General features: G+C 48.0%; 3 protein-coding genes across 23 annotated transcripts in view; 1 reads left to right on the top strand and 2 right to left on the bottom strand.

The window, feature by feature from the left end:
• Positions 1-2,653: 2,653 nt before the first annotated feature.
• EXOSC1 (exosome component 1) lies at positions 2,654-13,158 on the bottom strand. 3 transcript variants are annotated; one of them, XM_003904076.3, is made up of 8 exons: positions 13,040-13,158; positions 12,817-12,932; positions 10,326-10,400; positions 7,359-7,447; positions 5,181-5,214; positions 4,207-4,257; positions 3,690-3,774; positions 2,654-3,061 (listed from the first exon to the last, which is right to left on the bottom strand). In XM_003904076.3, exons 1-8 carry the CDS (start codon positions 13,116-13,118, stop codon positions 2,955-2,957), a joined length of 636 nt encoding a protein of 211 aa, XP_003904125.2. In that variant the 5' UTR covers positions 13,119-13,158; the 3' UTR covers positions 2,654-2,954. The 3 variants fall into 3 exon arrangements, with proteins under 3 accessions (XP_003904125.2, XP_017799662.1, XP_021799251.1); XM_017944173.2 differs by having other exon boundaries at positions 5,174-5,214; positions 13,040-13,102; XM_021943559.2 differs by lacking the exon at positions 12,817-12,932 and having other exon boundaries at positions 5,174-5,214; positions 13,040-13,066.
• A 62-nt stretch (positions 13,159-13,220) lies between these two features.
• ZDHHC16 (zinc finger DHHC-type palmitoyltransferase 16) lies at positions 13,221-24,711 on the top strand. 11 transcript variants are annotated; one of them, XM_003904072.4, is made up of 11 exons: positions 13,221-13,438; positions 18,760-19,007; positions 19,179-19,373; positions 19,502-19,590; positions 19,974-20,002; positions 20,604-20,737; positions 20,875-20,922; positions 21,780-21,865; positions 22,687-22,810; positions 23,001-23,071; positions 24,118-24,711. In XM_003904072.4, the coding sequence occupies exons 2-11, from the start codon at positions 18,765-18,767 to the stop codon at positions 24,230-24,232; spliced, it is 1,134 nt and encodes a 377-aa protein (XP_003904121.2). In that variant the 5' UTR covers positions 13,221-13,438; positions 18,760-18,764; the 3' UTR covers positions 24,233-24,711. The 11 variants fall into 11 exon arrangements, with proteins under 11 accessions (XP_003904121.2, XP_003904122.2, XP_009213357.2 ...); XM_009215089.3 differs by having other exon boundaries at positions 13,233-13,438; positions 22,741-22,810; XM_021943554.2 differs by having other exon boundaries at positions 13,233-13,438; positions 22,666-22,810.
• Positions 24,712-25,299: 588 nt separating this feature from the next.
• Positions 25,300-26,912, bottom strand: part of MMS19 (MMS19 homolog, cytosolic iron-sulfur assembly component) — a 41,132-nt gene continuing 39,519 nt past the window's right edge. For all 9 annotated transcript variants that reach the window (XM_021943550.2, XM_009215095.4, XM_021943551.2 and 6 more), the window contains 5 exons: positions 26,643-26,725; positions 26,346-26,510; positions 26,205-26,264; positions 25,771-25,871; positions 25,300-25,690 (listed from right to left, as the gene is read on the bottom strand). In XM_021943550.2, coding sequence (XP_021799242.1) covers positions 25,663-25,690; positions 25,771-25,871; positions 26,205-26,264; positions 26,346-26,510; positions 26,643-26,725 — 437 coding nt within the window. In that variant the 3' untranslated portion in view covers positions 25,300-25,662. The remainder of the gene's footprint in view (positions 25,691-25,770; positions 25,872-26,204; positions 26,265-26,345; positions 26,511-26,642; positions 26,726-26,912) is intronic.

Here is a 26,912-nt window from a genome sequence, read left to right as displayed (position 1 = left end):
TTCTTGTGTGATGTGGAAGAGCTTATCTGAGGAAACCTTAGCATTTAACTTGAAATGTCTCCCACTACCCTAGTCCTTGTGTGGCAGTTTGTTTTGGGACACCCAGTCACAACTTTACATGGTTGGTCCAAAAATGACACATCTCCCTGGGCTTTTCATGTCAGCCTGGTGAGCTGAGGTGGCGGTGGGAGGCCCTCCTGGCCAAGCCCTCCATTCATGTTGCCCCCTGCAGCTCTTGCTTGGTGCTCCCCTGACTGGAAAGTCACTGAAACTCCATTGTATCCTCTTTAGAGTAAATAAAGTCTGCTGTTTTTTTTTTCTCTTTTTGAGACAGTCTCGCTCTGCCGCCCAAACTTCAGTGCAGTGGCACAATCTCAGCTCACTGCAGCCTCTGCTTCCAGGGTTCAAGCAATCCTCCTGCCTCAGCCTCCCAAATAGCTGGGACCACAGGCTTGTACCACTATGCCTGCTTAATTTCTGTATTTTTTAGTAGAGACGGGTTTTTGCCAAGTTGCCCAGGCTGGTCTCGAACCAGTTTTGGCCTCCCAAAGTGCTGTGATTAGAGGTGTGAGCGACCGTGCAGGCCTCAGAATTTTTTAACCGTTTTACCAACTTGAAAACTTAAAAGATGACCTCAAAAAGTGACAGTGCAGTGGAAAGGAGTATAATTACATTATAAACACAATTGCCTTCTCTCTCCTTTGAAAATATCACTGGAATACAAGAAATCCATAAAGCTGGAGAAAGAACATTCCCTTTTCCTTCTGGTGGGAGCAAGTAACACCCTCCATCTGTTGAGCTCCTAATGCTCCTCTGCCATCCACTGGATGAGGGATATTACATACGTTAGCTCTAATCTTAACCCACGAAAGGGCTGGTAACTCCTGTTTAAGGAAGGGGAAACAGGCCCAAAGAAACATGTAAAAAGCACCAAATGTCACACCACTTGGTACTGGGGCTGGGATGGATATTACTAGTTCAAGCAAATCAAGGTTCTAAGATTTAAATACTTTCAAGCATCTTGCTTTTCAATTTTAGATTTTCATTTGACCTACACAATAACCTTGAGTAATTTCAGTCTCCAAGAGGCTGGTGGAATGTTACTTTCCTAACCTGTGCAGAATCCTAGACCAGAAGTTGGTAATTTTGGCCAGCACGGTGGCACACACCTGTAATCCCAGCACTTTGGGAGGCTGAGGATCACTTGAGGCCAGGAGTTTGAGACTGGCCTGGGCAACATAGCAAGACCTGGTCTCTACAAAAAAAATTAGCCAGGCATGGTGGTATGTGCCTGTAGTCCCAGCTACTCAGGGGACTGATGTGGGGGAATTACGTGAGTCCAGGAGTTTGAGGCTGCAGTAAGCTATGACTGCACCACTGCATTTCATCCTGGGTGACATTCTGAGGCCCTGTGTCTTTAAAAATTGCATGTACAACAAACAAAAACACCAAGGCCAGGCATGGTGGCTGATGCCTATAAGCCCAGCATTTTGGGAGGCCAAGGCAGGTGGATCAACCTGAGGTCAGGAGTTCAAGACCAGTCTGGCCAACATAGTGAAACCTCATCTCTACCAAAAGTTAGCTGGGAATGGTGGTGCATGCCTGTACTCCCAGCTACTGGGAAGGCAGAAGCTGAGTGAGTTGAGATCGCGCCACTGCACTCCAGCCTAGGTAACAGCAAGACTCTGTCTCAAAAACAAACCAAAAACAAAACCTGGATGTGGATCTACAATGCTCTCAATCTCGGTAAAATTTTCAATTAAAGAAACCCTAACGTTCAAGGTTAGGAAGCAGAGGATAGAAACTAAGGTGGGCTGATTCTAAAGCTCACATTATGCACTGTCACTAATACTGAAGAGATGGGCTTCTTGAGTAACATCTCAAGAAGTGACATCTCAAGACTCGTATTTTGTCAGCAACCTCTCCATGCTTAACTTTCATCCCTTCCTCATCCCCAAACTTATGCCTTAATTTCTGCTTCTGTACTTAGCCTGGGCTTGTCTCTCTGCCTTGAATATATTCACTTACTTATGTTCTTTAATTTATTTTTATCTCATGTCACTAATCCTTTCCTGGCCACCTCATATGACAGTACTCTGTCCCACTTTTCAATTCAGATTAAACATTTCCTGGAGTACCCACTATATCAGTAATGTGTATCAAATACTTTTAGACATGTTACTTATTTTTTTTGAGACAAGAGTCTCGCTCTGTTGTCCGGGCTGGAGTACAGTGGCACAATCTCGGCTCACTACAACTTCCACGTCCAGGGTTCAAGTGATCTTCCTGCCTCAGCTTCCCGAGTAGTTGGGATTACAGGCATGTGCCACCACACCCGGCTAATTTTTGTATTTTTAGTAAAGATGGGGTTTTACCATGTTGGCCGGCCTGGTCTCGAACTCCTGACTTCAACCTAACTCGGCCTCCCAAAGTGTTGGGATTTACAAGCATGAGCCACCACGTCCGCCTCACATGCTATCTGTATCACATGTGTCCTCAAATTTTCATTAGACCATAATGTACCTGAATGAAGGGGACGTACGTAAAGCACTTGACTCAGTGCCTAGCACAGTGAGTACTCAATAAGCAGAAGTACTGAAATGTCCTGACACCATTTAGACGTCTTTCTCTGCTTAAGACAACTATAACATCCTTTTTGTAAAAAAGTTTTATCATAACAAAAAATATGTATTTATAAGGACTGTCAGGGGGGATAGGCTATTTCCAATATCACAGTTTTGTTTGTTGGTGCCTTGAAAAGATAAGTTTTATTACTCAAGAGAATGAAATCCACTGATAGGTTCACAGAAACGTGTTCCATCTACAGCATAAGTTTCTGGCAGATTTTTCTGGAAGTGGCTGTTGGCCGACGCCAGGTGTTTGAATAGACAGCAGCATCTTGGTGTTATACTCAGGAACAGCTTACCCCCTTCCATGGGGTAAAAAGTGGCTTCTTAGGTCTGCAAGAATTCAGGTTGTACTCGGGCTACTTTCCGGAATTCTTTAGTGTGGGTCTTAGGGCACTGCATCTCACACCAGCTGATGGGAACCATCTGGATACCTGGAAGGGAAAAGCTGGTGGAGCCCAGATCCCAAAGATTTGCCTGGGACTCCTCTTTTATGCTGGGTATGAAAATGAAGTGCCACCAAGCTTCCTACTGAACCTCAACTCACAAAGAAAAAACTTTGTTCTACTGACTTATGGAGTCCCGTTTCCTTGGATTTATATAAGGAAAATCAGGCTGGGTGTGGTGGCTCACACCTACAATCTCAGCACTTTGGGAGGCCAAGGCGGGCAGATCATTTGAGACCAGGAGTTTGAGACCAGTCTGGCCAACATGGCGAAACCCCGTCTCTATTAAAAATACAAAAATTAGCTAGGTGTGGTGGCATGTGTCTGTAATCCCAGTTACTTGGGTGATGAGAATTGCCTGAACCCGGGAGGTGAAGGCTGTGGTGAGTGGAGATCGCACCACTGCACTCCAGCCTCCTCGACACAGTGAGACCCAGTCTCAAACAACCACCACCACCGGCACCAAGCAAAGAAGAAAAAAAAAATCATTCTAATCTCAGAAGGAAATATCTACAGCCATACTGCTTCCCAGATAAGGGAAACCAGGAAAAACAATGGATTAATCCCAAACCATAGCTCCAGGGAAAGTAAGGATGTGGAAGCAAGGCCATCTCACCTGACTCACTGTGGGCTACCACCACTCCCAGCTCGTTCTCGGCAGTGGTTAGCAGGTAGTTGGACTGTGCATCACCTAGGGAGATCTAGTCACATAACACTGAAGGAAAATGAGGAGTTAGAAGTCTTCCCCCAACCTTAGCCAGCTGAGTTGTTTTTCTACTTTCTCTGTTTTGTTTTTTTGAGACGGAGTCTTGCTCTGTTACCCAGGCTGGAGAGCAGTGGCGCGATCTCAGCTCACAGCAACCTGTGCCTCCAGCGTTCCAGCGGTTCTCCCGCCTCAGTTTCCCGAGTAGCTGAGATTACAGCCATGCGCCACCACGTCCAGCTAATTTTTGTATTTTCAGTAGAGACAGGGTTTCACCATGTTGGGCCAGGCTGGTCTCGAACTCCTGACCTCAGGTGATCCACCTGCCTTGGCCTCCCAAAGTGCTGGGATTACAGGCATGAGCCACCACGCCCAGCCTCCATCTCTTCTTTTGACAAAAACCCAGAAGTCTGCTGGGAATAAAGGATACCACTTTGGCCAAGACAATGTCACCTGGGCGGAAACTCTTATAAATTTCAACCTGTAAAGAAAGAACAGGAATGGTAAGTGAAAGTTCTAGACTGGGTCTATATGAAACTGTGAACCCTTCTGGTAAAGCCAGTCTACTTTCTAATCCTGGAGGGTAGAAATCATCATTACTCATGTCAAGTCAACAACTTTTAATTGCTTCTATAGTATTATCATACAAATGAAAAGTTGTTTTTTTTTTTTTTTTTTTTTTGAGATGGAGTCTCGCTCCGTTGCCCAGGCTGGAGTGCAGTGGTACGATCTTGGCTCACTGCAACCTCCACCTCCCAGGTTCAAGCGATTCTCCTGCCTCAGCCTCCTGAGTAGCTGGGATTACAGGCGCGCAGCATGACGCTGGCTAGTTTTTGTATTTTTAGTAGAGATGGGGTTTCACCATGTTGGTCAGACTGGTCTTGAACTCCTGAGCTCGTGATCTGCCTGCCTTGGCCTCCCAAAAAGCTGGGATTACAGGTGTGCACCACTGCACCCAGCCTTTTTTTGTTAAGGGTGGAATCCCACTGTGTCACCCAGGCTGGAGTACAGTGATGCAATGGTAGCTCACTGCAGCCTTGGACTGCTGGACCAAGGGATCCTCCTGCCTCAGCCTCCCAAGTAGCTAGGACTACAGGTTTGTGCCACCACATAACCTCAAACTCCTGGGCTCAAGCAATCCTCCAGCCACATCCTCTCAAGCAGCTATGACTACAAGCATGAGCCACCATGCCTGCTAATTTTTAATTTTTAAAATTTTTGTAGAGACAGGGTCTCACTGTGTTGCCAGGGCTGGTCTTAAAGTCCTGGCCTCAAGTGATCCTCCCGCCTCAGCCTCCCAAAGTACTGGGATTACAGGTGTGTGCAACCATGCCTGGTCTGAGATAATACTTTTAAGGGATTGAGATTTGTAAAGCCGTTAAAAAAAGAGAACCAACCAACAACCTTGTCTTTTTCAGTTGCTCGGACATCTTCCTTGCTACAAAAAAAGAATTAACAGAAAGATTAATTATCTGTGAGAAAGAATTTTTTTTTTTTTTTTTTTTAAGACAGAGTCTCCCTCTGTCACCCAGGCTGGAGTACAGTGGCACGATCTCGGCTCACTGCAACCTCCGCCTCCTGGCTTCAGGCATTTTTCGTGCCTCAGCCTCTCAAGCAGCTGGAATTACAGGCATGTGCTGCCACGCCCGGCTAGTTTTTGTATTTTTAGTGGAGATGGGGTTTCACCACATTGGCCAGGCTGGTCTTGAACTCCTGGCCTCAGGTGATCCACCCGCCTCAGCTTCCCAAAGTGCTGGGATTACAGGCATGAGTCACCTTGCCCAGCCTGTGAGAAAGAATTATTCTGTAGATTCCTAGTAAATAAAGAGCTACAAGAACAGACAGAACAAGTCTTAATTGGGACCCAGCTGCTACTCAGAGGAGCAGGGTGGAGAAGCATCCTCAGACCACACGGAGCAGCAGTATCAATACCTCTGATTAGATAAAGGCAGATCAGATTTGGCAAGAAACGATAAGGAGTTTTGTTGCCTCAGGGCTTGAACAGAAGCACTATAGCAAGGGTCCCCAACTTCTGGTGGCCTGTTAGGAACCGGGCTGCACAGAAGGAAGTGAGTGGCAGGCAAGCTTCATCTGTATTTACAGCTGCTCCCCAATCACATACATTACTGCCTGAGCTCCGCCCCCTGTCAGATCAAAGTGGGCATTAGATTCTCATAGAAGTATGAACCCTATTGTGAACTGTGCACATGAGGGAGCTAGGTTGCCCACTCATTATGAGAATCTAATGCTTGACGATCTGTCACTGTCTCCCATCACCCCCAGATGGGACCATTGAATTGCAGGGAAAGAAACTCAGGGCTCCCACTGATTCTACATTATGGTGAGCTGTATAATTATTTCATTATATATTACAGTGTAATAATAATAGAAATAAAGTACACCATAAATGTAATGCACTTGAATCATTCTGCAACCACTCCCACCACAGTCTGTGGAAAAACTGTCTTCCAAGAAACTGGTCCCTGGTGCCAAGAAGCTTGGAGATTGCTGCACTACAGAACCACATCAAATCCTGAGGCTGGAAAGGGCCTCAAAAGTTAGATTATCTGCCTGGCAAGAAATGTTTGTCCTTTCTCAAGGAAGCCACAGGAAATCACCGTCTCACTCACAAATCTTTTCAATGTTTTATAACCTCTGAGTTCAATCTATATTAAAATTTTTAAAAAGTGCTTCCTAGAATGCCTTCCACTTTAGTTTGAGTCATCCTGACACTGCTAAACTTCAGCTTCACTCAATTCTTTTTGCTTTACTTTTCATTTATTTATTTGTTTTTTGAGACAGGGTCTCACTTTGTCACCCAGGCTGGAGTGCAGTGGTACAATCTCAGCTCACTGCAACCTCCGCCTCCTAGGCTCAAGTGATCTTCCCACTTCAGCTCCACAAGTAGCTGGGACGACAGGTATGCACCACCATGCCCAGCTAATTTTTTTTTTTTTTTTTTAAAGAGATGGAGTCTCGCTGTGTACCCTGTGCTGGAGTGCAGTGGCGCGATCTTGGCTCACTGCAACCTCTGCCTCCCGGGTTCAGCCTCCTGAGTAGCTGGGATTACAGGCGCATGCCACCATGTCCGGCTAGTTTTTGTATTTTTAGTAGAGACGTGGTTTCACCATATTGGCCAGGCTGGTCTCAAACTCCTGACTTTGTGATCTGCCCACCTCGGCCTCCCAAAGTGCTAGGATTACAGGTGTGAGCCACTGTGCCCGGCTAATTTTTGTATTTTTTACAGAGACGGGGTTTCACCATGTTGGCTAGGCTGGTCTCAAACTCCTGATCTCAAGAGATCCACCTGCCTCAGCTTCCCAAAGTGCTAGGATTACAGGCATGAGCCACTGTGCCCAGCCTTTGCTTTACTTTTAAACCCTCTCTTGTTAATATTTTCCTTTTGTCCTAGCTCATCCACGTATTTTTGGATACTACTAGGGGAGAATCAAAGCACAAAGAAGAAAGAAAAATGGGCAAGAGAAAAATAGGAATTGTAACTGTTGCTCAAAATTCTGGTGTCCTAGTCTATCCTAATCTTATTGCAGTTGCTAAGGCATACGTGACAAGGATACTTCTTACCGGATAGTTCCTCGAAAAGAGTTCTTAAGTGGCATGGACCCCACATATAGGATGTGTACTTTGGCAAAGCGTGAATTGATACTAGAGACCTGTGGAATAGAGAAAAGATCAGCATCAGAGTATAAGCAGTTGTCAGCTCAAGGAAGCAGCAACAAACTGGGGATTACTAGGACTTCAATGCAAGCAACCCTACTAAGTAGAGAATTTAAGACAAGTTAACTCCTACTTCTCTGCATAAGTGACACATGTAAAGGGGAATAAGAGCCACTCTGGCCACCTGATAGAGTTACCATGGGAAACAAAGATGGTATGGGTTTTTTTTTGAGACAGAGTTTCGCTCTTGGTGCCCAGGCTGGAGTGCAATGGCGCAATCTTGGCTCACCGCAACCTCTGCCTCCCAGGTTCAAAGAATTCTCCTGCCTCAACCTCCTGAGGAGCTCGGATTAAAGGCATGCACCACCATGCCCGGCTAATTTTGTATTTTTAGTAGAGACAGGGTTTCTCCATGTTGGTCAGGCTGGTCTCAAACTCCTGACCTCAGGTGATCCGCCTGCCTCGGCCTCCCAAAGTGCCGGGATTATAGACGTCGGCCACCACACCCTGCAGTTTTTTTTTTTTTTTTTTGAGACAGAGTCTTGCTCTGTCACCCAGGCTGGAGTGCAGTGGCACGATCTCGGCTCACTGCAAGCTCTGCCTCCCAAGTTCATGCCATTCTCCTGCCTCAGCCTCCCCAGCAGCTGGGACAACAGGCACATGCCGCCATGCCCAGCTAATTTTTTAGTGGAGACGAGGTTTCACCATGTTAGCCAGGATGGTCTCGATCTCCTGACCTTGTGATCTGCCTGCCTCGACCTCCGAAAGTGGTGGGATTAAAGGCGTGAGCCACCACTCCCAGCTTTTTTTTTTTTAGTCTTTTCACAACTTGCCCTTCAGAGAGGTATAGATTTTTTAAAGTATAGATGGCTAACATTGGAAAAAAAAAAAAAAAAAGGCTGGACACGGTGGCTCATGCCTGTAATCCCAGCACTTTGGGAGGCTGAGGTGGGCACATCACTTGAGGTCAGGAGTTCGGGACCAGCCTGGCCAACCTGGTAAAACCCCATCTGTACTAAAAATACAAAAATTAGCTAGGCGTGGCAGCATACGCCTATAATCCCAGCTACTCGGGAGGCAGAGGCAGTAGAATCACTTGAACCCAAGAGGCAGAGGCTGCAGTGAGCCAAGATTGTGCCACTGCACTCCAGCCTGGGTGACAGAGCAAGGCCCTGTCTCAAAAAAAAAAAAAAAAATCTAAAAAGGAAAAAAATCAAGGAATGCCAGAAAATAAAAGTCTTTTGCTTCTCTGCAGAAAAAGGTCTCAGCTTCAGATGTTCAAAAATAGGCTTCCCAATCATCCTCTGGCATCCCTGTTTCCCAGACACAGGTAGAAACTCTGTATTCAGAGAATCAGCTCAGTGAAGGAACTATGCATGCCTGACCTTGGCTGCCTTATTATTCTAGAAATCTGTAGACCAGAACAGTCCAGTAAAACTTTATGTAGTGACAGAAAAGTCATGTGCTGACCAGTATAGCAACCACTAGCCACAAGTGGCTACTGAGTACTTGAAATGTGGCTAATGTGACTAAGGAAACCAATTTTATTTTATTTTATTTTATTTATTTTTTTTTTTTGAGAAGGAGTCTCGCTCTGTCGCCCAGGCTGGAGTGCAGTAGCCGGATCTCAGCTCACTGCAAGCTCCGATTCTCCTGCCTCAGCCTCCCGAGTAGCTGGGACTACAGGCGCCCGCCACCTCGCCCGGCTAGTTTTTTGTATTTTTTAGTAGAGACGGGGTTTCACCGTGTTAGCCAGGATGGTCTCGATCTCCTGACCTCATGATCCGCCCGTCTCAGCCTCCCAAAGTGCTGGGATTACAGGCGTGAGCCACCGCGCCCAGCCCTTATTTTATTTTTGAGAGACAAGTCTTGCCATTACCCAGGCTGCAGTGATCATGGCTCACTGCAGCCTCAACCCCCTGGGTTCCAGCGATCCTCCTGCCTCAGCCTACCAAGTAGTTGGGACCACAGGCATGTGCTACCATGCCTGGCTAATTTTTTATTTTTATTTATTTATTTATTTATTTTCAGAGTCTCACTCTGTTGTCCAGGCTGGAGTGCCGTGACGCGGACTCATTGAAACCTCGGCCTCCCGGGTTCAAGCAAATCTCCTGCCTCAGACTCCCGAGTAGCTGGGATTATAGGCATGTGCCACCACATTGAGCTAATTTTTGTATTTTTAGTAGAGATGGGGTTTCATCATGTTAGCCATGATTGGCCAGGCTGGTCTCGAACTCCTGACCTCAGGTGATCTACCCACCTTGGCCTCCCAAAGTGCTGGGATTACAGGCATGAGCCACAGTGCCCAGCAATTTTTGATTCTTTTTGTAGAGATGAGGTTTCACTATGTTTCCCAGGCTGGTCTTGAACTCTGGGTTGAAGCAATCCTCCTGCCTCGGCCTCTTTTTTTTTTTTTTTTTCCTTTGAGACAGAATTTTGCTCTGTTGCCCAGGCTAGAGTGCAGTGGCGCGATCTCAGCTCACTGCAAGCTCCGCCTCCCGGGTTCACGCCATTCTCCTGCCTCAGCCTCCCACATAGCTGGGACTACAGGTGCCTGCCACCGTGCCCTGCTCATTTTTTTTGTATTTTTAGTAGAGACGGGGTTTCACCGTGTTAGCCAGGATGGTCTCAATCTCCTGACCTTGTGATCAGTCCCCCTTGGCCTCCCAAAGCGCTGGGATTATAGGCGTGAGCCACTGCGCCCAGCCTGCCTTGGCCTCTTAAAGTGCAAGAATTACCAGTGTGAGCCATTGTGCTCCGCCAGAAATACATTTATGTAGCTTGTGGCTATCATACTGGACACTGCAGTTCTGGCATGGTCATGATTTCAGCATTGAATGGGCGTTCTAAGCATGGAAGTTAGGACAAACTTACCTTACAGGTTACAATAGCTCCCACATCTGGCAGTAACTGGGACTCTGTTTCTCTCACTACAGACACCACAGGAAGCTACAGAGGGAAAAAGAAAAAACTGAAATGTCCTGGCTAACTCTTGGGTCAAAGCATTTGTGTCTTGAGAGTAATATAGGAATGTCTTGGTACACAGGTGAGAGCTGGAGTATGCATTCATTTATAGCCCAGAGCAGAAGGCCTTAGAAATTTTAGGAAATAGGAGGACCAGGGGGCTACAGAATGCTGCTAGAAGATGTAAACCTCTAAACTTCTTTTTTTGTTGTTGTTGTTGGAGATAGAGTCTTGCTCTGTTGCCCAGGCTGGAGTGCAGTGGCATATTCTCGGCTCACTGCAAGCTCCACCTCCCGGGTTCATGCCATTCTCCAGCCTCAGCCTCCCAAGTAGCTGAGACTACAGGCACCTGCTACCATGCCCGGCTAATTTTTTTTGTAGTAAATCGCTAAACTTCCAATAAGTTTTTTGGTGATTCTCTCAGAATTTCTTGGTATACAACTATATTGCCTATAATCATTGACAATTTTACTTTTTTTGGGTTTTTTTTGAGATGGAGTTTCACTCTTGTTGCCCAGGGTGGAGTGCAATGGCGCCATCTCGGTTCACTGCAACCTCCACCTCCTGGGTTCAAGTGATTCTCCTGCCTCAGCCTCCCAAGTAGTTGGGATTACAGACGCCTGCCACCACGCTCGGGTAATTTTCTGTATTTTTAGTAGAGATGGGGTTTCACCATGTTGGTCAGACTGGTCTCGAACACCTGACCTCAGGTGATCAACCCACCTTGGCTTCCCAAAGTGCTGGGATTACAGGCGTGAGCCACTACATCTGGCTGACAATTTTACTCTTTCCTCCAAAGTTATACTGCTTCTTTCTGTTTCTTATTTTACTGCACAGGCTGAAATTTCCACAGAAATGTTACAAATAGTGGCTACGCTTGTTTTAAGTGAATACTTGCAGAGTTTTCTCTTTGAGCATGGTATTGGCTGTTGGTATGAGACAGATATTTTGAGCCTCATCTTTTAACAATCTCTCCGTTGCTTACAATGCTTCAGCTCTCCTGGCCTTCTTTCAGTTTCCCCAACTTACTAAATTCTTCCCACTTTCAGATCTCTCTTCAACCTATTCTTTTTGCCAGAATTGCACTCTCTCCACCCACCTGACTCTAACCTACTCTTTAGATGATTCAGCTTCGATGTCACTTCTGCTGACTAGGATGGGTTTGCCTGTTACATGTTCTCAAGGTGCCCTGTAATATTCTTTCAAAGCAGCCACCACATGTGTAACCATATGCTTATTTGAGCATTTATTTGTTTACAATTTGTGTCTGTGTCCTTTGATAGCAGAAACCAAGTCAGCGCTGTGCCTGACACATGAAAATACTCAAGTCGTATCTATGAAATGAACAAACTCAGGACTGTTAAGGACATTCCCAACAATGACTGAACAGAAAGCCCCTTGAGTCAGACAGCTTAAGTTACTCACTCAAAGCAGAATCGAGGTCAAGTTAGCCAGAACCTAACGGTTCTAATTCTGAATCCTCTTTCTACTGTGCTCCTTCAAATATTGCTTATATGATCCTGAGCTAATCCTGGATCAATCTCTAAAACTAGAAAGGTAGGTATTACGCATTCAACAAACATTTATTGAGGAGCTGCTTTGTGCTAGATACTGATGGTATGGTGGTAGCACCTGCACTTCGTGGAACTTAGATTTAAGCAAGGGAGAAGTCTAGTGGGAAACATACCTGAGTGTCTAATCATATGCTGACATAAGTGCTTGGAAGAAAAGGGACAGTTTTTTGTGAGTCTTTAACAAAACAAACAAAAACAAAACATCCCACAAAACTCCTTTCCTCAATTAGTGGGTCCAGAAGGGCTTCTCTGAGGTGATAATACAGAAGCTATCTAACGGAGGTAGGAATTAAACAGGCCTAGGAAGACAGAAGCGTTCCAGATAGATGGCATGTTACAAAGGCTCTGTAGCAGGAGAAAGCTTGGCGCATTACCGACACTGAAAGAAGCTAGTGTGTTACAAATTTTTTTAAAAGGGCAAGCCAAGACTGTGATTATAACTTTTACAAATAGAAAAGACTGTATGATTAGATTGCGTCAGTGAGGTGGAGATAGTGGCACTAGATAAAGCCGGAGAGGTAAGCAACATTCATACAGTATACAACGCACTGCTGGGCTGAGCTGGGCTGGGTTACTGAGTTCGCATCTGCTTTTGTCCCAACCTCCCTCCCCGAGGGTCAGCAGCACAACCAAGCGAGATCAACACAACTAGTGTGTGGTGGCTAAGTGCACAACAGCGGCGATACGGCTAGAAGAAACTAAGAGACCAACATTGTACCACTAAGGCTCTAAAGACGCGTCCGCAGTGCCCATGCCTAAGGACTGGAACTCAAGGGCAGCTTAAGGGAAAAACAGAGAGAGAGGAGACGGCATGCCGCTTCCTTTACCGCGCCGTTCTCGCTGCTCTTCATCAGGCAGCCGGCAAGCGACGAAAAGATGTAGCCGTGGCGGGTGTAGGTGCCGCTGCCCGGGCTGCCCTCCTCCAAGTTACACAGACGTTCGCCTGCAGAAAAAATGCTGCATCGGTCACGGGCCCCCAGAAACTGCACGCTGTCCAGCCTTGTTGCTTCGGCCCCTATCCAGGACTCTGTACGGGAAGCGCTCACTTACCGGGAATACAGTATCTCACAGGTGGTGCCATGATTGCCGCTGTCCCAAAACCCGGATGAAAACGAAATCGATTTCTCATTGGCCAAACCCAGGCACAGTTCCGCAGTAAGATACGCGTCAATTGGTGTTCTTTATCCTTGCGTGTAAACTCCATTTCCCAGGTTACCCCGGGACAAATCCGGGGGCGGAACTTCAGCGCTCCATGCTTGCGCCTGCGCGTGTGGTTGAGGATGGGCTGGCGGCAGGTCCGGGTCCGCTGGCTGGCACTGCAGGCGGCGGGCCATGGTGGTTTGGATTGAGCCGGGCCCGGCCGGGGCGTCGAGTCGGAGGGGGTGGCAGTGAGCGGCGGCAGAGGCTGCGGGGCTCGGTTTGGCTGACTGGGGAGTCGGCAGGCGGCAGGTAAGGGCGAAGCCTCGGCCCTTGCTCCCCATCCTAGTCCCTTTTTCTGGGTCGGGCAATGCCCTGGGGCCTTGTCTTGAGTCCGGGTTCCTGCTCTCTCCTCGCCCTGCCCTGAGGGGCTGCGCCCTCCTCAGCCGGAGCGCACCTTGCGAGCAACCGTTACGTTCAGAGCAGGAAGGAAGGAGGTCAAGCGACCCAACTCGTCTATTTCACAGATGTGGAACCTCAGATTCAGAGACCGAGTTTGACTTGTGCAAAATCTTCAAGATAGAGCCCAAACTGGAACCCGCGATTTTTGACTTCCAGTCCATCGCAGTTTCACCTCGCGGCTGTCATTGAGAAATAAAACCTTTTCCCGGTTTTTGTTTTGTTTTGTTTTTGAAAAGGAGTCTCGCTCTTTGGCCAGGCTGGAGTGCAGTGGCGCGATCTCTGCGCACTGCAACCTCCGCCTCCTGGCATCAAGCGATTCTCCTGCCTCAGCCTCCCGCGCAGCTGGGACTACAGGCGCGCGCCATCACGCCCAGCTAATTTTTGTATTTTCAGTAGAGACGGGGTTTCACTATGTTGGCCAGGATGGTCTCGATCTCTTGATCCGCCCGCCTCAGCCTCCCAAAGTGCAGGAATTACAGGTGATTCCTCCCAAAGTGAGCCACCGCGCCCGGCCTTTTCCCGGTTTTTTAAACTGTAGCTTCCAGTCCTGCGGTCCGATCCTCTTCGCGGCCTCCCATCCCCCCTTCAGTAAGCTTTCTCAGGTTGAAAAAGCCGAACTCTGGTTGTGTGGGCCCGTCATCAAAAGATAAGCAGCCCCAAAATAAAGTTGCTACTCTTTTTCTTCTCAGCGTGTTACCCCAGAAGGGAGGTCTGCACGTGAATAAAATGCTACTCTTTATTGATGTCTGGTATCTCCTACTTGAGATTGCAAACATCCCGAGAGCAGCGTCCTTGTCCAGATGACATTGCCCACGACTTTGATCTCAGTTCACCTGACTTCTGATGGCTTTGCCGCCTGTCCCTCCCTGTCCCCTCAGTCGACTTTCCCCTTGGGAAACAGATAGTGACTTAGAGCCATGGGAAGAGGGAAGTGCTGTGGCCTGCAATCTCCTCCTGTCTGGTGGCAGACGACCACTATGGCCTGTGACTGTTACTGAGGGATGAGAGTACTCGGGCTTGTGCTTGGGGTGGTAGTAAAGCTGCGCTTTGCTCTGTTTCCTCCCCTGTTCACTGAGATTACCCCCTTCTTCCCTACACACATATTTTTGAATTTTGCTTTACCTCTATTTCCTGGGATGAAAAGTCTGGGCCAGGTGCGGTGGCCTGCCTGTAATCCCAGCACTTTGGGAGGCTGAGGCAGGCGCATCACCTGAGGTTGGGAGTTCGAGACCAGCCTGACCTACATGGAGAAACCCCGTATCTACTAAAAAAATACAAAATTAGCCGGGCGTGGGGGCGCATGCCTGTAATCCCAGCTACTCAGGAGGCTGAGGCAGGAGAATTGCTTGAACCCAGGAGGCGGAGGTTGTGGTGAGCCCAGATTGTGCCATTGCACTCCAGCCTGGGCAACAAGAGCAAAACTCAGTCTCAAAAAAAAAAAAAAAAAAAAAAGTTTGTATGTTCAGTTGCAGCCCACTTACTACATATATCAATTTCCTGGCATCCTGTACCCCATTAGCTAATGGAGAGAGGCCCTAGCTTCAGACTTTGTTCACCCAAATCTGTATCTGTGCATCTAGGAGCTTTCTATTTACACGGTTGGGCTGATTTCTGGTTGGGCTTGTTTTCAAAAACGACTTCTAGCTCCTAAGTGCCATGATTTTAATAACAGTTTGTATTTCTCTTTTTATTAATCAGACAGAATGATAGCAGGAGACACTTATTTAGAGTTATCACATTGGCAAGAGTGTCCTTGTTGGTATTTGTAGGACAGATAGACATCTGGCCAGGCTTTCCACTTCTGCATCCCTCCAGGTCATTCGTTCAACAAATATTTGAGTACTTCCATGAGCCAAGTATTGTGCTAAGTGCTTTATAAACATTTCATTTACACTTACCAAATACAGTTAGCCCTTCATACCTGTGAGCTTCACATCGCAGATTCAACCAACCATGGATTGGAAATACTTGGGGGCAGCCGGGCATGGTGGCTTATGCCTATAATCCCAGCACTTTGGGAGGCCAAGGCAGGCAGATCACCTGAGGTCAGGAGTTTAAGACCAGCCTTGCCAACATTGTGAAACCCTGTCTCTATTAAAAATACAAACATTTGCTGGGGGACGTGACGGGTGCCTGTAATCCCAGCTACTTGGGAGGCAGAGGCAGGGAGAATTGCTTGAACCCAGGAGACAGAGGTTGCAGTGAGCCGAGATCTTGCCACTGTACTTCAGCCTGGGCAACAGAGCAAGACTTCATCTCAAAAACAAACAAAAAAAGTGTTTATGTGTAGCATTTACTTTGTATTAGGTATTATGAGTAATCTAGAAATGATTTAAAGTATATGGGAGGATATGTATAGGTTATATGCAAATACTATGCCATTTTATTTTATTTATTTATTTATTTATTTATTTTTGAGACGGAGTCTCTCTCTGTCGCCCAGGCTGGAGTGCAGTAGCCAGATCTCAGCTCACTGCAAGCTCCGCCTCCCGGGTTTACGCCATTGTCCTGCCTCAGCCTCCCAAGTAGCTGGGACTACAGGCGCCCGCCACCTCGCCCGGCTAGTTTTTTTGTATTTTGTAGTAGAGACAGGGTTTCACCGTGTTAGCCAGGATGGTCTCGATCTCCTGACCTCGTGATCCGCCCGTCTCGGTCTCCCAAAGTGCTGGGATTACAGGCTTGAGCCACCGCGCCCGGCCTATGCCATTTTATAACAGATTTGTGCATCCATAGATTTTGGTATTTGAAGGGAGGACTGGAACCAATCCCTCCGCAGATATGGGGGTTGACTGTATCTGTATAGTTACAGAATCTAAGGGTTAGAGCTGGAAGGGACTTCAGCATTTAATCCCACTCCCTCACTGAATGTGAACACAAGGAGATTGAGTCCCAGCAGGGTTGAATGATTTGTCCGAGGCTACAGAACTGCTTAGGGACAGAATTGAACCCTAAGGAATTGGGTAAATCTAGTCCTTGAGGCAGGCATTTCCTGTGGCGCTCAGGAATTTAGGACGTGGTTGAGAATGATCTGAAAAGTGGAGAACAGAAGTTTTTTTTTTAAGACTAGAAGAGGTGTGAAGTAGCATATAATTCGAGTTTATTACAAATGAGGAATGCATTGGATTTGCATGCTATTACTACAAAAAGTATTTTGGCAAATAGGAAACTCTCCATTAGCTATAGAAAGGGAATGAACAGCGGTGTGGACAGTCCCACAGCCACCTAGATTTGTTGTGGGGTAATCTGTTTTGTCCCACTCTTACATTTGATTGTGGGTATCTACCACTTTAAAAATTTATGCTACAAGCCAAATCATGCCTCCAAACAATAGGGGTGGAAGTTTGAGCTTGAGCTTTTTTTTTTTTTAATTTTTTTTGAGACGGAGTCTTACACTTGTCTCTCAGGCTGGAGCGCACTGGTGTGATCTCGGCTCACTGCAACCTCCACGTCCCGGGTTTACGCCATTCTCCTGCCTCAGGCTCCCAAGTAGCCAGGATTACAGGCATGTGCCACCGTGCCCAGCTATTTTTTTGTATTTTCAGTAGAGACAAAGTTTCACCATGTTGGCCAGGCTGGTCTCTTAACTCCTGACCTCAAGTGATCCACCTGCCTCAGCCTCCCAAAGTGTTGGGAGTACAGGCGTGAGCCACCATGCCTGGCCTTTTTTTCTCTTTTCTACACTCCCTTTAATTCTTTTAGCTTCCTAGGAGGTGACAGGAACAGACGGTTTCTTTATCCTGGTGCTGTGTAGGTCCCTACCGAATTGTGCTTTCTCCTCTGTAGACCTTGTCTGCTGAGTTCCTTTTCGCCTTAGAGCTTACAGGGCTTGTGCAAGGAGGTAATTAAGTGTTTTCTTTGAAAGGTCTTTTGTGGGGATGAGCCAAGGTGCAAGGAGGGTACAGTGCTCCAGTTACCGAATTGAAACCATCCCTGCAGTGGAGCAGCCTCCTCCAGTTTCTGTTGGGTTTTGAGCTACCTGTTAAATAAGTCAGTGGGGTTGTCAAGGACAAAGCAGCCCTCCCTGGCTGCCTCAGGGCAAAATCAGATAATTTTTCTTTCTGGTGAAAGTATTTAATCTGCAGAACTGATGAAACTGTCATCTGTTAGCGCATCTGTGTCTTCGGGTCATTGCCCAGGTAGCTGATCTCTTCCCATGGCTGCTGCATGAGGTAGAAACTGCAGAGAGGAGATGGAGGCACTGGTAGAGGTGCCACAGAAGCAGTGAACTGGGAAGTCTGGTTGGGCAGCTTGGGGCTAAGGCAGCAGCTGCAGAGAAGGTTCTTGAGTGTCTAATTAGACTGGGGCAGTGGAGTCCATCAGAGAGGTCAGGCCCCCAAGGCCTTCATGAATCAACATGGAGGTCCCCTCCCATTGCTCGTGACTCCTTCCTGTGGTTTTGGCTCAGAATACCTGGAGTTATCTTAGCTACCATTTCCTTAGGAGTGGGGCTGGGAATGGAATTGGAGACAAAGCATTTTCTGTCATGCAAGGGGTAGCTGGCTGTCCTGACAGGAGACAGGGAATGTCATGCTACCAGGTTGAGTCGGCTAGCCTGTGACGTCAGCCCAGAGGGAATAGGAAGGAAGAGTATCTTTTGCCAAGACTTAAATAGCACCAGGGAATATCTCGGTGCAGGATCCACATTCTGTGTACTCATTCCTCCACTGGCTGTTCTTTGGTGAGGAGTAGTCGTCTGAAGGTAGGTTGATGCGCCAACGCAGTCAGGAAGTCTGGGCGATCTCTGCTACGGTGGCCATGCCCAGAGACACAGTGGGTAGCTTTGTCCATCTGGGCCACACTCCACCCAAAGGTCTGTCTACACAGACAATTCCTAAGACTGCTTTGGTTTGGAGCGGCCTTTCTCACCCCTTCCCTGTGGCCTGTTGCTTTAGGTGTGCATCACCTTGGATTTGCTATGCAACCATGTGGTGTAATATAAGTACGATTTCTGCAGGCTCAGAACCGTCAGTCTTACCCCCTTAATCTGGTTGGAACATGGGCACTGTCCGTAGAAAAATGAAGTAACCTCCCTACTTCTCATAGTTGGTGACTGGCCTAGCTGGGTCTTAGTCTCAGGTCTTTGCCCTCCCAGTGAGTACTCTAGGCCTTCCCACTAGCGGGTTGGGGAGGGAGGGCTCAGACTAGATCCTCACAATGGTGTGCTCTCCTAGGAACCATGCGAGGCCAGCGGAGCCTGCTGCTGGGCCCAGCCCGCCTCTGCCTCCGCCTGCTTCTGCTGCTGGGCTACAGGCGCCGCTGTCCACCTCTGCTCCGGGGTCTAGTACAGCGCTGGCGCTACGGCAAGGTCTGCCTGCACTCCCTGCTCTACAACTCCTTTGGGGGCAGTGACACTGCTGTCGATGCTGCCTTTGAGCCTGTCTACTGGCTGGTAGACAATGTGATCCGCTGGTTTGGAGTGGTGAGTGATGTCCAGGGAGCAGGAAAAGGGGTATTGTGGGGAGCAGAGGGACATGTCTCTGACAGACTCAACCCAGGTTTTGGAGGCCGGCCCCCACCCCTAGGGAAACTCTGAGTCTGCTTTGGGCATAGCTCTTGCGCTATGTCTCCCTGACCTTGCTGGTGTTGGCAGGTGTTCGTAGTCCTGGTGATCGTGCTGACAGGCTCCATTGTGGCTATCGCCTACCTATGTGTCCTGCCTCTCATCCTCCGAACCTACTCAGTGCCACGACTCTGCTGGCATTTCTTCTATAGCCACTGGAATCTGATCCTGATTGTCTTCCACTACTACCAGGCCATCACCACTCCGCCTGGGTACCCACCCCAGGTGGGTCCTCACAGGGGCACTGGGGGAAGTTGCTGGCTATGGGACCTGCTCCCAGGAGTGGGGAGAGTACCTTGGTATGTTTTGAGACAGAAATGGTGCTGCCACAGTTATGCTCTCCCTTCACACAGGGCAGGAATGATATCGCCACGGTCTCCATCTGTAAGAAGTGCATTTACCCCAAGCCAGCCCGAACACACCACTGCAGCATCTGCAACAGGTGGGTCTTGGCTTTGCTCTCTGGGAATCCCAGCTGTGGCCCTTCTGCTGTAGCCCTAGGGAAAAACCTCACCTTGAGTTTGCTAAGACATAGGTGAAGCACCCATCATGTCCCAGGCGATGTGCCCTCTTCTCCTGACACCTCATCCTTACGATGGTCCTGTGAGTTAGGCATTATTACCACTTGTAAAAACCGAGGTTTGGAGAGATGAGTTACCTTGTCCAGTATCTTATAGCTATTAAACTGCAGAGCTGGGTTTGAAGCAAGGCCTGGCTGTCTTCAAAGTCTGTGCCCTTTCCACCTCAGCAGGATGATGTCAGAATTGGCACTGACATCTCAAGAACTTTGGCCACCGTAACAGAGCCTGTGTCCCTTCCTCACAGGTGTGTGCTGAAGATGGATCACCACTGCCGTATCCTTTTGCTTCCTCTTCTGCCTGAGGCCTTCCTTAGCTCCAGAGTACTGTACAGGGTTAATGACCACCATTTTAGCATCACCCTGCAGAGAACACTGGAGTTGAGGAGTTGTGGGGGCTGACCATCTCCTGGGGGTGCAGGAAGCTCACACTCTAGGACAGATCTTCTTGGAGCAAGGAATCTTTTAACAGCTCTTTCTTTTCTAAACTCTCATGCTAACAGCTATTGGATGGAAAGAGATGTTTAAGCTTCTGTGGTTGTTCACTGGGTGCGCCAGATAGAACTATGGGTCCCCGTCTGCTGTTCCACACAGATGTCTGGCTGACTCCAGCTAGGCGGAAATATCGGCAGATTCATTTTAGTGAAGGATTTCAGTTTCTGTGACTTCCTGGTGGGACCTGAATGCTCTGAAAAGCTTTGAGCACTTCTACCTCAACCTTGGGTGTAAAGTCTTGTATTTTCCTGCCTTTGGAAAGTAGTTCTTAGTGACTGGAAGCCTGAGGCTTGGGTGATGTCACGAACCAGGGATGAATCCGAGGGGCCTGGACACCACCTGAAATTGTGTTTGATTCTAGTCCTTAATCATTTCCCAACCAGCCTGGCTAAACAATTGTGTGGGCCACTATAACCATCGATACTTCTTCTCATTCTGCTTTTTCATGACTCTGGGCTGTGTCTACTGCAGCTATGGAAGTTGGGACCTTTTCCGGGAGGCTTATGCTGCCATTGAGGTGAGCTCGTTGTCAGGAATAGGGCAGCTGGGTAGTGCAGAACTTTGAGATGTAGAATCTGTCCCTAAGGAATGGGGCAGTAGCACCCCATCCTAGAAGCGTGAGAGTATAACCAGCACTGTTTTCCATCCCCTTAGAAAATGAAACAGCTCGACAAGAACAAACTACAGGCGGTTGCCAACCAGGTGGGCTGTCCCCACCCCACTGCCTCCTGCTGCTCAGGCCTGGGGGCATAGAGTTGCTCAGGCAACTGGGGCCGACCTGCCCATTTAGTTGTAGAGACTGCTGAGAGGCCACTCTAGACCAGATCAGGAGTGTTCAGGCAGACTGGCTGTGGTGGGTAAACTAAGTGACCTACAGGCAAGCTGGAAGTTCCTGGTATTTGACAGTTTTGGCTATCTATCCCATCATCACCTCTCTTCGGCCGAGCAAGCAATCTGCCTTGGGTGACGGCCTGAGCAGCAAGAAGTCTATGTTAGTCTGTGTAATGGGGTTCCAGGGGACAGAGATCAGGCTGAGCCAGTCTGATCATCCCTTGCACCTGGTCTATCTACATCTGGATCATCCCTGCCCCCCAGTACCTTTTAGGACTCCTTAATCTGCTGAGCCCATCTTGGGCCCATATTGATTGTATTTCTGCTGCCGTTTCACAGTCCCTAGTAGTTCTCCTCACTCCAGTCAGTCCATTCTGGGTATGGTCTGGTCTCCTCTCTTGGGGATGCAGCCGTGCAGTGAAGGAGTTCTGGCTGGGGATTGGAGTGGCTTCCCCTGGAGCCCCATCTGTGTTGTCACTCTAAAGGCCCAGGGTCAGCTCCTCCTGTGCTTCACCATCCTGTCCAGACCCTGCTCTGCTGCCCAGTGTTTGTCTATGTGGTGATGCCGCTGGGCTTGGTCCACCCATCTTCGCTGCTACCCTGACTCCTCTGTGGCTTTACCCCGTTTTCTCTGCCTGGGTTTGGATCACTTCCTGCCTATAGGTGCTGGGGCAGTTGCTGGAGACCCACGGAGCAAATGAGCCAGCTTTGCTGTTTTCTTTTTCTAGACTTATCACCAGACCCCACCACCCATCTTCTCCTTTCGAGAAAGGATGACTCACAAGAGTCTTGTCTACCTCTGGTTCCTGTGCAGGTATTTAATTTTGATAGTTTTAAGGGAGGGGAAGCTTCAGAAAAAAAGTTTTTTAGGTGCCCACATGCAGGCGGAAACCCATTCCTAAGTGAACTGCTACTGTTTTAGTCTAATTTAGGTTGGCAAAGAGCCAGCACTTTTCTAAAGCATTTCGGGGCAGGGAGCACTGAGGATATTGGCATTGCTTATTGCTAAGCACATGGATACAAGTATATGCTTGATATGTAACCAAAGTAAGTTAAACTCCTTATTTATAGATGAGGAAAACTGAAAATTGGGGGCCAAGGGGCGGTGAAGTGACTTGTTCTATGATACACAGCTAGTAGGAATAGTAGCACTGGAATTTGAATTTCTTGCCATCCCATTCCAACCCTGGGTGCTTTTACTACCTCCCACTATCTCCCAAGCATGGGTATTTTAGGAAATATAGAACATTTTCTCAGTAATACAGACTTCTCTACTCTCCTTTCTGCATACTCTCTTATTTTTCCTTTAACAACAACAGAGATGGAGTCTTGCTATGTTGCCCATGCTAGACTCAAATGATCTTCCTATCTCAGCCTCCCGAGTTGCTGGGACTACTAGGCATGAGCTACTATGCCTGGCTTCACATCATTTATTCTTAGGCCACTTTGATGCTTTTTCATTGATGCTCTTTATAGACATAATGAAGTAAAAGTTTATCTAGGATATATGCTGGGAGGTGAGGAAGACTTAGGTAGAGAGGTTACAAGCCAGTTGTTACTGCTTACCTCAATTTCAGACATACTTCCTCCAGCCCTCTCTAAACTACCCACCAGTCTTCGCCCCTCTTTTCTTAGTTCTGTGGCACTTGCCCTGGGTGCCCTAACTGTATGGCATGCTGTTCTCATCAGTCGAGGTGAGACTAGCATCGAAAGGCACATCAACAAGAAGGAGAGACGTCGGCTACAGGCCAAGGGCAGAGTGAGTAGGGTTAAAGGCTCCGGGTGGGTAGGTGGGTAACTGAACCTGCTCTCCTGTAAACAGGCCATGGGCAGGGCTGACTAGGGCAAGCATTGTAAAAGGCCAGAACTACTCTACCTGAGCTTTAGCTTAGCCAGTTTAGTCTCAAAAATTAGAAGTTCAAAGAAACATGTGTTTTTCTTGGCTCCAGGTATTTAGGAATCCTTACAACTACGGCTGCTTGGACAACTGGAAGGTATTCCTGGGTGTGGACACAGGAAGGTAATGTAAGACACACAGACTAATGCGGTCCAACAGAATGCTGTGATGAGAAAGATGTTCTGTGCCTGTGAGCACTTAGAACATGGCTAGTGGCTACTGTGTTAGCACAGTTCTAGACTCTACGAATAGACATCATTGTTCATTTGAACCTAAGAGGCTTGAGGCCAACACTGTGTGGTTTTAAGTAACAGATAAGGCTTAAACATGACTACAGTAGAATCCTAGGAAAGCTGTGCTCAGGAAGGGTCCTCTGGTTGTAGGATGCGGTGGCCATCAGTCACCTCTCACTTGGAGAGCAGTGTCTAGAGTTCAAGCCAATAATTTGTGAGATGAAAATAATCTACTTGTCACAGAGGCCCTAAGACAGTAATTGGAGCTACCTCTCAGCCCAAGACAAGGGGAAACAATTTTTCTTTCTTTTTTTTTTTTTGAGATGGAGTCTTGCTCTGTTGCCCAGGCTGGAGTGCAGTGGCGCGATCTCGGCTCACTGCAAGCTCCGCCTCCGGGGTTCATGCCTTTCTCCTGCCTCAGCCTCCCAAGTAGCTGGGACTACAGGTGCCCGCCACCACACCCGGCTAATTTTTGTTTTGTATTTTCAGTAGAGATGGGGTTTCACCATGTTAGCCAGGATGGTCTTGATCTGACCTTGTGATCCGCCCGCCTCGGCCTCGCAAAGTGCTGGGATTACAGGTGTGAGCTACCGCGCCTGGCTGGGGAAACAATTTTTCAAATGGCAGTTACTGAGGCAATAACAATTAGATGAGCAGACGTGCCTTCCCTCCACCCTTTCCCATGTACATGACACTCCTATCACTGTGCTTAAAGTGGACCTTTAGAAGTTGAGCTCGAAACCTCAAAAGGCCTTCAAGGCACCAAAAGGTACATTTGTTGGATAAAATTGGGCAGAAAAAATTAGAACTTTTGTTACTTTCATGATTGACATCAAGGTAGCTTCAGGATACCTTGATGTATGCTTGTTAAGGAATGATGATCGGGAAGGACCAAGAATTCTTGGAACTCAGAGACATTTCTCTTTTCTCTTCTAGGCATTGGCTTACTCGGGTGCTCTTACCTTCTAGTCACCTGCCCCATGGGAATGGAATGAGCTGGGAGCCCCCTCCCTGGGTGACTGCTCACTCAGCCTCTGTGATGGCAGTGTGAGCTAGACTGTGTCAGCCACGACTTGAGCACTCATTCTGCTTCCTATGTTATTTCAAGGGCCTCCAAGGGCAACTTTTCTTGGAATCCTTGATCAAAAAGAGCCAGTGGGCCTGCTTTAGGGTACCATGCAGGACAATTCAAGGACCAGCCTTTTTGCCACTGCAGAAGACAGACACAATATGGAGAAATCTTAGGACTGACATCCCTTTACTCAGGCAAACAGAAGTTCCAACCCCAGACTAGGGGTCAGGCAGCTAGCTACCTACCTTGCCCAGTGCTGACCAGGACCTCCTCCAGGATACAGCACTGGAGTTGGCCACCACCTCTCCTACTTGCTGTCTGAAAAAACACCTGACTAGTACAGCTGAGATCTTGGCTTCTCAACAGGGCAAAGATACCAGACCTGCTGCTGAGGTCACTGCCACTTCTCACATGCTGCTGAAGGGAACAAAAATAAAGGTATTCGATTTTTAAAGATATGTAGCTTTTCACTCTCTGCCTCACAATAGGGCAGGGAAGGGGAAAGTCAGGGTCAAAACCTAGTGAGTTGGTGTTCTGGTCATGCCTCCTTTTTTTTTTGGAGACGGAGTCTCACTGTCTCGTAGACTGGAGTGCAGGGGTGCGATCTCGACTCAGTGCAACCTCCGCCTCCTAGTTTCAAGTGATTCTTGTGTCTCAGCCTCCCAAGTAGCTGTGATTAAAGGCATGTGCCACCATGTCTAATTTTTTGTATTTTTAGTAGAGATGGGGTTTCACCCTGTTGGCCAGTCTGGTCTTGAATTTCTGACCTCCAGTGATCCATGCGCCTCAGCCTCCCCAAATGCTGGGATTATAGGCATCAGCCACCATGCCCAATCTAATTTTTTAAAAAATTATTTGTAGAAATGGGTTCTTGCTGTATTGCCAGGGCTAGTCTGAAACTCCTAGCCTCAAGTGATCAGCCTGCCTCAGCCTCCTAAGGTGTTGGGCTTACAGGCCAGTCCCTGTCATTGTTCCTCCAGCTTGGTGCAGTGGCCCCTTGGGTTATATGAAGCATATGTGGGGTGGGGGAAATATCTGACAGCCCCTTACCAAAAGAAATCTTTATTCTTCAGCAGGTACACACATCCACCAGCCTTGGTCCTCAGGGCCACACTCATATGCACTCACCCCTCAGCAGCATATCGCCCCTTTTCTGACATACCAATGCAAGAGACCCAGGACCCTAGATCTTTCTTCAAACACAAGTGTCTCACACACACTTATTTCACAAATCCACTGGAAATCTGGACTCTTAAGTTCCTTGTACAGCCATGCAACAGAGGCCTAGCATTTGTGCTGTGTCTGTGGGAAAGGCAGTCAGAGGCCAGTGGTTTCCCTGCTTTGGGGACGATGGCTCGATAGTAATTCCAGGTTAGATTGTCAGAACAGTCTAGGCCAGGACTGAGGGCTCAGCTGCCAGGACTCCCCAGCAGAAACCTGTAGGCAGAAAGAAAGTTGGCGGCATTAGTGGTGAGGCTCATTTTGGTCCCATCTCTCCCCATGACCTAGAAACTCACCATTCCCCCCTGGCTGACACTGCTTCCTTGCGCACCAGTCTCTTCTTGTCGTCCAGGGGTTTGGCTAAGGCCCGGATCACCTGTGGTTTGTACGGCAGCAGCTGTGGAGTCAGAGGATATAGAGGATATAATCAACCTTGCTCATCCAAGGCAGCTGAAAGTACCACTTTTTTGATTCTGTACAACTAATATTCTGAGGAAAGCAAAACATCTTTAGCGATTCCAAGGGATGTTAAGTGGCAGGATGACCATTCTGTTACCTTCCGGGCCCAAGGAAAATAATCCTTGGGCCCAGAATTACAAGATCTGCACCTTGTAATTCAGATCTCAATTACACAGCAGGGTGGCCAAGCCCACTTGACTAAGGCAAAAAGGTACTTACATGTCTCTTCTGAGACGTTCCCAGGCCAAGGAGGGACACCTGAGGTACTTACCACAGGGGTGGGCAGGCGAGTGAGAGCATGCATGCATTGCAGTGCGGCGATCCGGACAGCCTGGAACACAACCACAAGGAGGTGAGAGCATGCCCAGGGAGAGATGCTGGTGCCTAGAAGAGTTGCTGGGGCTCAACGCACCATGGAAGGGCTAGAGCTGAGGTTCAGAAACTTGGTGACGAGGGTGTCCACGTGAAGACTCATGACTTGGGGTGCTTCCAGTAGAAGAGGCTGAAGGCAGCTGAGGGTGGAGAGCTGTACCACACAGTCAGGGCAGGACAGGGCCTCCAGCAGCAAGGAAAGAAGCTAAGGGGCAATGGGCAAGGTGGGGGATGGCCACATTGTGAAGATCCTGGTTCTTGTCCCTTCCTCTTTCTAGCCCCATCTGAGGAAGAATAGCTTTGTCCTTTGCTTAGAAGCTCTGCCTGCAGGACTTACCGTGGGCAGCTCTGGCAAGAGCACAGGCTTGGGCAGCCTGTTAAGTACATGAGAAAGACCCTTCAAGTAGTTTGGCTTCACATCTGTAAAAAATGGAAAGGCTTAGAAGAGAAATTGGACTTCGATATATAGCTTGAGAATTCAATCCTGATCTGTGATGAGGCTGAGACATCAGCCTACAAAGGGGTGAAAAAGTCCTTCACGCTCAGAATAAGCAAGATACACCCATCAAAGGAAGAAGTGGGACAAGAATCTAGAAGTTTAGTCTTC

Source organism: Papio anubis, chromosome 11, assembly GCF_008728515.1.
Source record: "Papio anubis isolate 15944 chromosome 11, Panubis1.0, whole genome shotgun sequence".
NCBI classification, from domain to species: domain Eukaryota; kingdom Metazoa; phylum Chordata; class Mammalia; order Primates; family Cercopithecidae; genus Papio; species Papio anubis.
This window is presented reverse-complemented; position numbering and strand designations above follow the sequence as displayed.

Bases quoted from the DNA above. Each gene is read 5' to 3' on its own strand.
- EXOSC1 (XM_003904076.3), bottom strand. From the start codon at position 13,118: ATGAGAAATCGATTTCGTTTTCATCCGGGTTTTGGGACAGCGGCAATC. The intron at 12,933-13,039 runs GTAAGTGAGCGC...TTTTTTCTGCAG, and splicing joins TGTGAGATACTGTATTCCCG to GCGAACGTCTGTGTAACTTG. The intron at 7,448-10,325 runs GTAAGTTTGTCC...TCTATTCCACAG, and splicing joins GAGCTATTGTAACCTGTAAG to GTCTCTAGTATCAATTCACG.
- ZDHHC16 (XM_021943554.2), top strand. From the start codon at position 18,765: ATGCGAGGCCAGCGGAGCCTGCTGCTGGGCCCAGCCCGCCTCTGCCTC. The intron at 19,374-19,501 runs GTGGGTCCTCAC...CCCTTCACACAG, and splicing joins CGCCTGGGTACCCACCCCAG to GGCAGGAATGATATCGCCAC. The intron at 20,738-20,874 runs GTGAGCTCGTTG...CCATCCCCTTAG, and splicing joins AGGCTTATGCTGCCATTGAG to AAAATGAAACAGCTCGACAA.